Source organism: Bufo gargarizans, chromosome 5 (genome assembly GCF_014858855.1).
Source record: "Bufo gargarizans isolate SCDJY-AF-19 chromosome 5, ASM1485885v1, whole genome shotgun sequence".
NCBI classification, from domain to species: domain Eukaryota; kingdom Metazoa; phylum Chordata; class Amphibia; order Anura; family Bufonidae; genus Bufo; species Bufo gargarizans.
This window is the reverse complement of record NC_058084.1, coordinates 110,437,058-110,449,439: the sequence shown is the minus strand read 5'-3', so window position 1 is coordinate 110,449,439 and position 12,382 is coordinate 110,437,058. Positions and strand designations below refer to the sequence as shown.

The 12,382-nt window shown below is 44.4% G+C and overlaps 1 protein-coding gene across 1 annotated transcript in view; it reads left to right on the top strand.

Moving 5' to 3' along the window:
- CLVS1 (clavesin 1) overlaps positions 1–12,382 on the top strand; it is an 86,077-nt gene that overhangs the window by 63,562 nt on the left and 10,133 nt on the right. The window contains exon 4 of the mRNA XM_044295311.1: positions 869–1,104. Within this exon, the coding sequence (XP_044151246.1) occupies positions 869–1,104 (236 nt within the window). The remainder of the gene's footprint in view (positions 1–868; positions 1,105–12,382) is intronic.

Sequence of the window (12,382 nt, the reverse complement as noted above, 5' to 3'; positions counted from 1 at the left end):
GCCAGGGGTGTACAAAGCTGTCATAGGGCCCCATACCTAAACCTAGTATAGGCCCCCCTGTGCCGCCAGTTTCCCACTATGTGTGCGTCAAGCACTCCCAGGCGCTCTCTCTCCAAGGAGAGATAGTACCTCCCAAATCCTGACTTAGGCCTCTCACCCAGTTAAGCCAGTACTCTCTGTTCTGCACTAATGAGGGGCAATCAACCCGAAACAGCTGTCTGCAGATAAGGCCCTGGCTTATTTAATATCTGAGTCATGTCTCAAGGCCTATTTAAAGGGTCGAACATTGACTTATAGGATAGCTGCCTTACATCTGGTGGCATTGGAGGCAGAGCTTGCTACAAGCTCATTTGCATCCCTTTCTTCTCAGAATTCCAGAGGAGCATGTATGGCCTATAAGTCTCCTCATGCCGAGGAGAAACAGTACCCCCAAATCCCAGGCAATGTGGAACACAAAGCATAATGCCCCAGGTTTCTGATGAATTAAATCTAATGAAATTAAAAAAATATAATAAAAAGTCACCCTCGGTCTCACCGACTTTATCTGACCTCTGTGGAACAGTGCATAAAAAATTTGGCGCTCCTAAAAAAAACAGCAAATTTCTAAATGTCTTTATACTAGCCAGTACTCTCTGCTCTGCACTGATGAGGGGGCAATTAACCCAAAACAGCTGTCTGCAGATGAGATGCTGGCTTAATTATTACCCAAGTCATGTCTCTAGGCCTGTGTAAAAGGTCAAACATTGACTTATAGGATAGCTGCCTTACATCTAGTGGCATCAGAGGCAGCACTTGCTAACAGCTCATTTGCATACCTAGTTTACAGCAAGTAATGGTTTTATAAATTATTATTGTTTGTATTTTACAGATTTTCCTCCATGGTAACAATCTAAACAGTCTGCACCAGTTGATCCACCCAGAATGTTTACCATCGGAATTTGGGGGTACACTCCCTCCATATGATATGGGAACATGGGCAAGGACTCTGCTTGGTCCTGATTACAATGATGAGAATGAGTATACCCACACTTCTTACAACGCTATCCATGTGAAGTATGCACCTTCCAATCTAGAGAGAGACTGCTCGCCGAAATATATGAAAAGGTAATAATCTACTTAGGGAATGTGCATGTGGTTCACAATATATAACAAGCTTCAGTGTTTAGTGCTTTATTGTATACAATATTTTACAAGACATAAAATGAGAATGTGCATCAATGTTTAAATGTTTAGTGAAATATGCAGACTGTAAGTCAAAAGTCCCTATTTTTTCTTACCTTGAGGGTCACATTCAGGTTAGAGTGATGGTCAGAAACCATATGCAACTCAAATATTGAAGAAACACTGGGAAACAAGAAATTAATCCCTTCAAGAACCTGTTGTTGTTTTGCGTTTTTGGATTTTAGGTTTTTTTACTCCCTGCCTTCCCGGGCCATAACTTTTTTTTTTTTTTTTTTTTTTTTTTCTTGCGGGACAAGTTGTATTTTCTAATGGCACCATTTAATGTTGCATACAATGCAGTGCAATGCCAAATGGCCACAAACAAAAATCCAGCTCACCATCATGTATCCATCATCCTCCGTGCACCGAACGAACCAGGCAAGTTCTCCAGACGTAAACAATGTAAAGAAAGTTCCAGCACTTATAAATCGTTTCGTTGCTTCGTCTTTATTTTTGGTAACAAATTACAACATGTGGACACCACCTTACACCACTGCACAATTGACGCGTTTCGAACTGTAGCGTTCTTAGTTGTAACCGTATGGACTGCCAAACCTCCAGGTTTAAGTAGACCCACTCCCCCAACCAACAGCCATTATTTTGTTTCACCGATAGTTATATGAAGATGTCCTAGTAATTTAGATGTCTTCTTTATTTATACCTATTTTTCATGTTTGACTTTTTATCCCTTTCACACTATGCAGTTTTTCCGGGCGAAAATACTTAAAGGGACACGGACAGGCCCAATAAGCATAATTATCTATATATATATGCATGCACAGGTCTTCTTATGTGGATTAAAAACATATAAGTATAACCCCTGCCTACCTTATAAATACCGCAAACTCATGTTTTATAACCTGATGTAATCGCTCTTCTTTCTGCCCAATGGCCGTTTTGACGCGCTGCCCAGCTCATCAATATTCACTTCGCTGGGCGGCTTCTGCTGTCCCCGACATTCCGAGATCCCATAGCTTTCTATTGGGCATGCGCGGGATCTCGGAACGTTGGGGATAGCAGAAGCCGCACAGCGAAGTGGGCGGCTGTTGGGGCGCGGGTGGCTGGGCGCAAGTGAAGCTGAAACGCCGCCCCTTGGGCAGAAAGAAGAGCGATAACATGAGTTTGCTGTATTTATAAGGTGGACAGGGGTTATACTGACATGTTTTTAATCCACATTAGAAGACCTGTGCATGCATATACAGACGTGGACAAAATTGTTGGTACCCTTTGGTCAATGAAAGAAAAAGTCACAATGGTCACAGAAATAACTTTAATCTGACAAAAGTAATAATAAATTAAAATTCTATAAATGTTAACCAATGAAAGTCAGACATTGTTTTTCAACCATGCTTCAACAGAATTATGTAAAAAAATAAACTCATGAAACAGGCATGGACAAAAATGATGGTACCCCTAGAAAACACAGAACATAATGTGACCAAAGGGACATGTTAATTCAAGGTGTGTCCACTAATTAGCATCACAGGTGTCTACAACCTTGTAATCAGCCATTGGGCCTATATATATGGCTCCAGGTAATCACTGTGTTGTTTGGTGATATGGTGTGTACCACACTCGACATGGACCAGAGGAAGCAAAGGAAAGAGCTGTCTCAAGAGATCAGAAAGAAAATTATAGACAAGCATGTTAAAGGTAAAGGCTATAAGACCATCTCCAAGCAACTAGATGTTCCTGTGAGTACAGTTGCACATATTATTCATAAGTTTAAGATCCATGGGACTGTAGCCAACCTCCCTGGACGTGGCCGCAGGAGGAAAATTGATGACAAATCTAAGAGACGGATAATCCGAATGGTAACAAAAGAGCCTAGAAAGACTTCTAAAGAGATTCAAGGTGAACTTCATGCTCAAGGAACATCAGTGTCAGATCGCACCATCCGTCGTTGTTTGAGCCAAAGTGGACTACATGGGAGACGACCAAGGAGGACACCATTGTTGAAAACGAATCATAAAAAAGCAAGACTGGAATATGCCAAACTACATGTTGACAAGCCACAAAGCTTCTGGGAGAATGTCCTGTGGACAGATGAGACAAAAATCGAAGTTTTTGCCAAGGCACATCAGCTGTATGTTCACAGACGAAAAAATGAAGCATATCAAGAAAAGAACACTGTCCCTACTGTGAAACATGGAGGAGGCTCTGTTATGTTCTGGGGCTGCTTTGCTGCGTCTGGCACAGGGTGTCTTGAATCTGTGCAGGGTACAATGAAATCTCAAGACTATCAAGGAATTCTAGAGAGAAATGTACTAGCCAGTGTCAGAAAGCTTGGTCTCAGTCGCAGGTCATGGGTCTTGCAACAGGACAATGACCCAAAACACACCGCTAAAAACACCCAAGAATGGCTAAGAGGAAAAAATTGGACTATTCTAAAGTGGCCTTCTATGAGCCCTGACCTCAATCCTATTGAGCATCTTTGGAAGGAGCTGAAACATGCAGTCTGGAAAAGGCACCCTTCAAACCGGACACAACTGGAGCAGTTTGCTCATGAGGAGTGGGCCAAAATACCTGCTGAGAGGTGCAGATGTCTCATTGACAGTTACAGGAAGCGTTTGATTGCAGTGATTGCCTCAAAAGGTTGCGCAACAAAATATTAAGTTAGGGGTACCATCATTTTTGTCCATGCCTGTTTCATGAGTTTATTTTTTTACATAATTCTGTTGAAGCATGGTTGAAAAACAATGTCTGACTTTCATTGGTTAACATTTATAGAATTTTAATTTATTATTACTTTTGTCAGATTAAAGTTATTTCTGTGACCATTGTGACTTTTTCTTTCATTGACCAAAGGGTACCAACAATTTTGTCCACGTCTGTATATATAGATAATTATGCTTATTGGGCCTGTCCGTGTCCCTTTAAAGCTAGAGTCCGGATTCAGAACAAGTGTTGTATTTTGTATTATGTATTTTATACTTAGTTTTTTGTGGGATTCATATATACATATGTATTTTTTATGCTGTTAAAGGGAATCTGTCACCCAGTTTTACCCTATAGAGCTGCGGACATGCACAGATAGATCTCCGCTAGCATGTCCGCAATATACCTGTCCCTTAGCTCTGTGTGGTTTTATTTCATTTAAAAAGTGATTTTATAGATATTTAAATTAGCCAAGTAAGGTGCCCAAGGCGTGGTTACTCACGGTTAAGGAGCCCATCCACGCCCCCTGTAAAGGAGCCCAGTACCGCCTGCATCCAGGAATCTCCTCCTTGCTCACAAAGTTACAGTGCTGTAATCTCACGACGTCAGAAAGCTAGAGCGCCATAATCTTGCGATGCGCGAGCTAGCACATGTGCTGGCATCAGCCTCAGGGAACAAACTGCGTATGCGCTAGCTCGCGCATCGCGAGATTACGGTGCTCTAGCTTTCTGACGTCGGGAAGCAAGGAGGAGATTCGGAGGATGTGGGGCGGTGCTGAGCGCCTTCACGCTTGACTCATCTGAGGGACAGGACACATCTCAGGTTAATTTGCATATGTATCAAATCGTTTTTTTTTTTTTTACACAATAAAAGCACACAGAGCTATGGGGACTGGGTATTGCAGGATGTGCTAGCGGCCATCTAGCAACCCATGTCCTCAGCTCTATACCCAAAATCCCGGTGACAGGTTCCCTTTAAGGGGGCGGGCCCCTGGGGTGGTCATTGTCAAGGGGATGGTGTGCTGTGAAACTCCCTGTTAAAGGGGCAGGCTGCTGTGAAGGTCAAAGTGAAGGGGGTGGGCTGCTGTGGAGGTCCCATTTTAAGGAGATGGGGCACAGTGTTAAGGGGTGGGGGGCTGTGGTGGTCACTGTTAAGGCAGCGGGGTACTGTAGATGACACTGTTATGCGGGAATACTGTTGATATCTTTTAACGACACACACAAACATTAAATGAAATAAAATGAAATAGAGGAAATATACCCGAGCGAAGCCGGGTCCTTCAGCTAGTAAATATATATATAGAGAGAGAGAGAGAGAGAGAGAGAGAGATAATATATAACTGATATTAGACATACAAGGTATAATAGATGCAGTGTGTACATTAGGGTCACTGCAGGGGTGGATATGCCGCCTGTGCAGCTGGTTCAGCTGCACAGGGGCGCAGCAAGGGAGGGGGCCATCCCAGTGCCAGCAGAGGGGTTTATTTTTTATCTTATCATATTTTTCATTCCTTACCTCTGCCAACAGGGTAAACTGGGCACCTTGGGGTGGAGGTCGGAAGGGGGCGGAGTTGGGGGGTTATTAGTACTTACTGCGAATCAGCAGTTAGAGACCTGTGTTGCCATGGAATGAATGTGAGTGCCAGAGAAATGCTGGGAGATGTGGTTCTCCCCATTATATCTCCTCCCTGCTTAGTGGGAGGGAAATATGTTATTTAACTGGGACTGTATGTTAGAGGGGCTGAACAGAGGGGAGGGGTGTCTGTTACATAGGACTGTGTGTTATAGAAGACTATAAGAAAGATATGTTTTTTAGATGGGACTGTATGTTATAGAAGATTGGAGGGAGATGACTGGTGTTATGTGCATGGGACTGGATATTTTAGAAGACTGGAGGGTAAGGAGTGATGTTATTTATATGGAACAATGTGTTGAAGGGGGGTGAAGGAGGGGATTTAAGTTATTTACATGGGACTGCATGTTATAGAGCGCTATAAGGAAGAGACGTTATTTATATGGGACTGGAGGGAGAGGACTTGTGTTATTTACATGGGACTGCATGGTATACAAGACTGAAAGGAGAGGAGTGGAGTTATTTACATGGGACTCTATCATATAGAAGACTGGTGGGAGAGGACTGGTGTTATTTACATGGGACTACATGATATAGAAGACTGGAGAGCGAGGACGGGCATTATAATTTATGGGGGCACTACAGAGATTATTATAACTTCGGGGGGTACGGCAGGAGGTATAATTACAGGGGGCACTGCAGGGAAGATTATAAATACTGTGGGCAGTGGTGGAGGGCGTTACTACTACTGAGGGCTCTATAGAAGTGCCTTCTAGATTATAAGAGGTGTCCTATAAGGAGGCCTTATTAGTACTGAGGGCACTGTAGGGAGCCTTATTACCATACTATTTGGGGGTGGCTTCCGCCTGGCAGTGAGTCCGGTGATGTCGCTGGCACTAATGGACATGCTTTAGCTCTGCCTTAGCCTGTAAAATGGCTAGGGCAGCGCTAAAGCCACCCATCAGTGCCGGTCTGTGTTGGGCCCATGTTCATATATGCCTGCATTATTGAGAAAAAAAATGAATATTTGAATATATGCAAATGATCCTCTAGGAGCAATGGGGGCGTTACCATTACACCTAGAGGCTCTGCTGTCTCTGCAATTGCTGCTCCCTGTCTACTTTGACAGGGCCTGGCAGTGAAAATGTCATCCCACCAGGCCATGTTAAAGTGCAGAGGGCGCAGCAGTTACAGAGCCTCTAGGTGTAATGGTAACGCCCCCGTTTGTATAAACAATAAAATATTTAAAGAATAAAACATCATTTTTCTCAGCAATGCAGGCACATAAGAACATGGGACCAACACAGATGCCTTCAGCTGCCAAGCGCACACGTAACAGGTCAGTCCACTAATTGTCCAAGTGTATGAGGGAGTGCTGAGGGATAGCTGAAGGCCTAGGAGCATTTTACCATCAGCTATGGACTTCATTGGGGGGAGTAAGCTGGCACTAAAGTGCCTAGGGCAGCATCAAATCTAAGTATGGACCTGGCTCCACAGCAGCAGCAGGATGTAGTGTCACACATCACACTGCTGGTCTGTGTATGAGGAGGAGCGGTGCGGCCGGAAATCTGCTGTGCTCCTCCTCCTACACAGACCAGCAGAGCAATGTGTGACACTACAGCCTGCTGCTGCTGTGGAGCACCAGCGGCTGAACTGTGATCATGAGAAATTAGGTGAGTATATTTTTTTTACTTCCTGTGAAGGGGGCACATATCTGACCATTACTCCTGTGAAGGGGGCACATATCTGACCATTACTTCTGTGAGGGGGCACATATCTGACCATTACTTCTGTGAGGGGGCACATATCTGACCATTACTTCTGTGAGGGGGCACATATCTGACCATTACTTCTGTGAGGGGGCACATATCTGACCATTACTTCTGTGAGGGGGCACATATCTGACCATTACTTCTGTGAGGGGGCACATATCTGACCATTACTTCTGTGAGGGGGCACATATCTGACCATTACTTCTGTGAGGGGGCACATATCTGACCATTACTACTGTGAGGGGGCACATATCTGACCATTACTACTGTGAGGGGGCACATATCTGACCATTACTACTGTGAGGGGGCACATATCAGGGCATATCTACTATGTACTGGCACAAATGGGGAATAATTAGGCCTCATGCACACAGACTTTTTTTTTTGCGGTCCGCGAATAACGGTTTCCATAGTTCCGTGATCCGTGTCCGTTTTTTCTTCCATGGGTCTTCCTTGATTTTTGGAGGATCCACGGACATGAAAAATGAAAAAAAAATCTAAGTCAAGTTTGCCTTTGAAATGATAGGAAAAAACGGACACAGATCACCTATTGACTTGAATGGGTCCGTGAACCGTTGTCCGTGAAAAAAATAGGACAGGTCATATTTTTTTCACGGACGCGGATGCCAAACGGTGCATTCTCCGATTTTTCCACGGACCCATTGAAAGTCAATGGGTCCGCGGAAAAAAAATGGAAAACGGAACAACGTCCGCGGATGCACACAACGGTCGTGTGCATGAGGCCTTACTATGTGGGGGCATTAAAGGGGTTCTACAGTTATTTTAAACTGATCGGCTGGGGTCCTACACCTGGGACCCCCGCCCATCAGCTGTTTGAGAAAGCAGCGACTATTATTACTGGCCTAGGTAAGGATAAGCTCTGTTCACTTGAATGGAGCTTAGCCGCGCCCAGGCCAGTGATGCTAGTCGTGACGTTACTGGGCCTGCGGTAAACAGTGAGAAGGCCTTGGTACTACTGCCAGCGCCGCTGCCTTCTCAAACAGCTGATCGGCGGGGGTACCGGGTGTTGGACCCCCGCTGATCAGATGCTGATGATCTATCCAGAGGATAGATCATTAGTTTAAAATAACTGCAGAACCCCTTTAAGGGGACTGGGTGTGTATAGTTATGCTTTGGGCAGAGTTAGAGGCATGGCCTAGTATGAAAAGAATATATATACATATTGTAAACATATTCACAAGATGTTTTTTATTTGCACATATATGTTTATATTTGTATGTGTGGTTGGGGGGGTGGCCCAGGTACATCCTTTGCACAGGGGGTATTTGCTGCCTGTGTCCACCCCTGGGTCACTGTGTGTGAGGTACACAAGGTAGTGGTGATTGTAACTGTCTGCAGTATTATACAGTATATGAGTGAGCAATGTGTAAAAACGGCATGGGTGGGTGGGTGAGTGGGTGGGGCAAACAAAGAGAAAAGTGGAGGACCTCTTCTTACCACTCCATTCTAGTCCTAATTGATCAATGCAGAGCACATTTTGCACTTCTAATCCTTGCTGTTAGGGGTTAAAGGGCCTGTAATGAAGTCATCACAGGTCCTGGCAGATGCACCTTTCAAACCTGGGAACCACACCATTCTTGGTGAATTTCCTTTGCTAGATTGTGCATGACCTGTGATGCTGAAGATGATGTCATCACAGGCTCTGTCAGAGTCACTGTTCTAGTGTGGGAACTACACTGTAGTTCCCTTGCTAGATGTACAGGACCTGTGATGACATCATCAAAGGTTCTTTAGCTTTCTCCACTGACGATAGAAATTGAAAATACCCACACATAGGGCTATACAGCAATTACTTCCATATGTTCTTTTCTGAATCCTCCCCTCTCCCCTGGTGTCACAGCGATTCCGAGGAAAAAGCTTTTAGAAGTTAGGGAAGGGGCAGATAGCGGAGAAGGGCGGCAGATGACATAAAGGTACAGTTAGAATGCTTTCATAACGGTCCGATAGCCATTGCTGGTTAAAGATATTAGGGAAATTTAAGTGATAGACTCCCTTTAAGAGGATGCGCCTCTTTGAAGATTTGGTACACTCTACGTTGACAGACATTATGCTAAGACTAGGGTTCATAACCCCCGTCTTTGTATATTTGCCACATTACCAACAGAAGCACTGCTCTATAATGCAGTGTGGGACATCAGCACCATGTGGCAGCACATGAAGTGTTTATGGTACAACAGTGTGAAGCCTCAGCAACTCTTTGGCCTCTTTCACACGGGCGTTACAGGAAAAGGTGCAGGTGCGTTGCGGGAATATGCTCGATTTTTCCGCACGAGTGCAAAACATTGTAATGCGTTTTGCACTCGTGTGAGAAAAATCGGCATGTTTGGCACCTGAACTTCTTCACAGATTCTTCTTGGGATCGGTGTTCTGTAGATTGTATTATTTTCCCTTATATCATGGTTATAAGGGAAAATAATAGCATTCTGAATACAGAATGCATAGTAAAATAGCGCTGGAGGGGTTAAAAAAAATAAAAAATTAATTTAACTCACCTTAATCCACTTGATCGCGCAGCCGGCATCTCTTCTGTCTGCTTTCTTTGCTGTGTGCAGGAACAGGACCTGTGGTGACGTCACTCCGGTCATCACATGGTCCATCACATGATCCATCACCATGGTAAAAGATCATGTGATGACCGGAGTGACGTCACCACAGGTCCTGTTCCTGCACACAGCAAAGAAAGCAGACAGAAGAGATGCCGGCTGCGCGATCAAGTGGATTAAGGTGAGTTAAATAATTTTTTATTTTTTTTAACCCCTCCAGCGCTATTTTACTATGCATTCTGTATTCAGAATGCTATTATTTTCCCTTATAACCATGTTATAAGGGAAAATAATAATGATCGGGTCTCCATCCCGCTTGTGTCCTAGCAACCGTGCGAAAATCGCACTGGATCGGCACTTGCTTGCGATTTTCACGCAACTCTATTCATTTCTATAGGGCCTGCGTTATGTGAAAAACGCACAAAATAGAGCATGCTGCGATTTTCACAAAGGCCCCAAAGTTGTGGAGGGCGCACTGCGGATGTGCAGCCGCCCTCCATTCATTTCTATGTGGCCTCCTAAAATAGCCGAGCACTGACTTGTCTATTTCCGTCAGCCTTATAGAAATTAATGGGAGAGCGCTCGGTGGTGGCTGGACATGGTGAAACCCAGGGTCCTCCGGCAACCACCTTCCTCGCTCCATTCTCTTAGACCCGCACCTATCAGACAAAGGTGGCATATCCTAGAGAGATGCCCCCATTATCTCAGATAGGAATACCCTTTTAAGGAGCTATTTCCATGTGATGTGTTACTGCTTAAAGGAAATGTGTCACCCAAAATTTTATCTGCCAGTTAAAATCATATAGTAACATGTCTTCTTTTTTCTAATCTGTTTTTATTTTCTGATTGCAGATTTTTTTATTCTGTTTCTGATGATTATGGGGAGGCCATCTTGCCTGAGCTGTTCTTAGCATTTATAAAGCATTAACAAAATTACGGCAGCCCCATGGGCCATAGACACAATGGTCAGGAAGGGACCCTATTGACTTCTATGGTAGAGTTTACTAGGCATGCTCTGTGACTTATGCAAAGGTCAAGGAAAGAATAGATAAGATTTGATAGTTTCACTAGGAATGAGCGAATCAACTTCAGATGAAACTGTCACGGTCTCTCCCGTGACAGGGGTCAGAAGATCTTTGGTTTCACTTGTTTCTGTGTTGTTGCTGGTTATGACCACACCTCTTGTCTCAGGTGTAGCTTAAGTGGTCATTCCAACGCCTCCTTTTAGTCTGGTCTCACCCATCATGCTATGCGGTTGATAGCTCCTTTCTGGTTGTTGAAGTGCTGGTGTTTGGTTCTCCTCTGAGTTCCTGCTCGTCTGCGTACTTCGGAGTTAAGTGTCTTTTACCTATTTCTAGTTTGTTGTATTCTCCTATCTTTTGGTATTAGGCCTGAGGGAGTCTCCTGTTCCTTCAGCTGGGAGGGAACAGGTCATCTTTTGTCCTGACACTACTGTATTTCCAGGGCCCTCTTAGGGTCAGATAGGGTTCTAGGTTCCTGTGTATGAACATTCCTACCATCGAGGTCTGTTCATACTGATAGTAGTCAGGGCTCGGGTGACCTTTCCCCTTTCCCTAGTTTCCAGGCCTATTACCTTTTCCATTCCCTCCTGTGTTCGTTGTGGAGTTTGCTACCCACCCCGCGCTGTGACATTATCAACCGCCCAAAACCGTCTTTTTTTGTTTGTGTCAGTGAGGCTATGGATCCAATCGCTGCACTGGCTAGACAATTGCAGGGTCTTTCTATAGAGGTAGCTGACCTCCACATGCAGATCCAGGGATCATAGACTGTTGGTGCTAGTAGTAGTTATCACGCCTGTCCTGAACCTAAGGTTGCACTTCTGGACAGATTTTCGGGGGAAAGAGATAATTTCATTTGGTTCAGAGAGTCGTGTAAATTATATTTTAAGTTATGTCCGCTCTCATCTATGGATGAGATTCAAAGAGTGGGTATAATCATGTTGTTGCTTAAAAGGGACGCTCAGTCTTGGGCTAGATAAGACCTAGAGCTTCGAAAAATTCATCTACCGACCAGAGGGACTGTGATCCGGTCGGTAGATTAATTTTTCGAAGCTCTAGGTCTTATCTACAATGACCCGGATTGGATCTCCCTGGCCAAGACCAAGTTACGTGGTTTACAGCAGGGAGAGCGTTCTATGGAGATCTATTGCTCTGAATTTAGATGTGTCAGTGGAGTAGAAGATCAGACCCTTTTTTTCGGCGCTGAAGCAGATGAACTTAGGACCAGGATAATATTGGTGAAAAAAGGAGTTTTATTCAAAGTCAACGTGTTTCAGGGGCCCTGGAGGGACTTCAGCGCCGAAAAAAGGGTCCGATCTTCTACTCTACTGGCGCATCTACCCATCCCAGAAACCGCAACCCACGGTGAAGGGCAAGGACCTGGCTGCAGCAGCAGATTTCTTCCCGAACACTGAATGGGATTTTTTTTAGCAAAGCGAATTATAGACATTGTGACTCCTCACAACCCTAAAGGGTAAGCACAATCTACATAAAATCACTATAACTATACATAACAGTATCACACACGGGGCACTGCCTCCGCTCTTTTTTTTTCTTTCTCTCCTTATGTATTGCT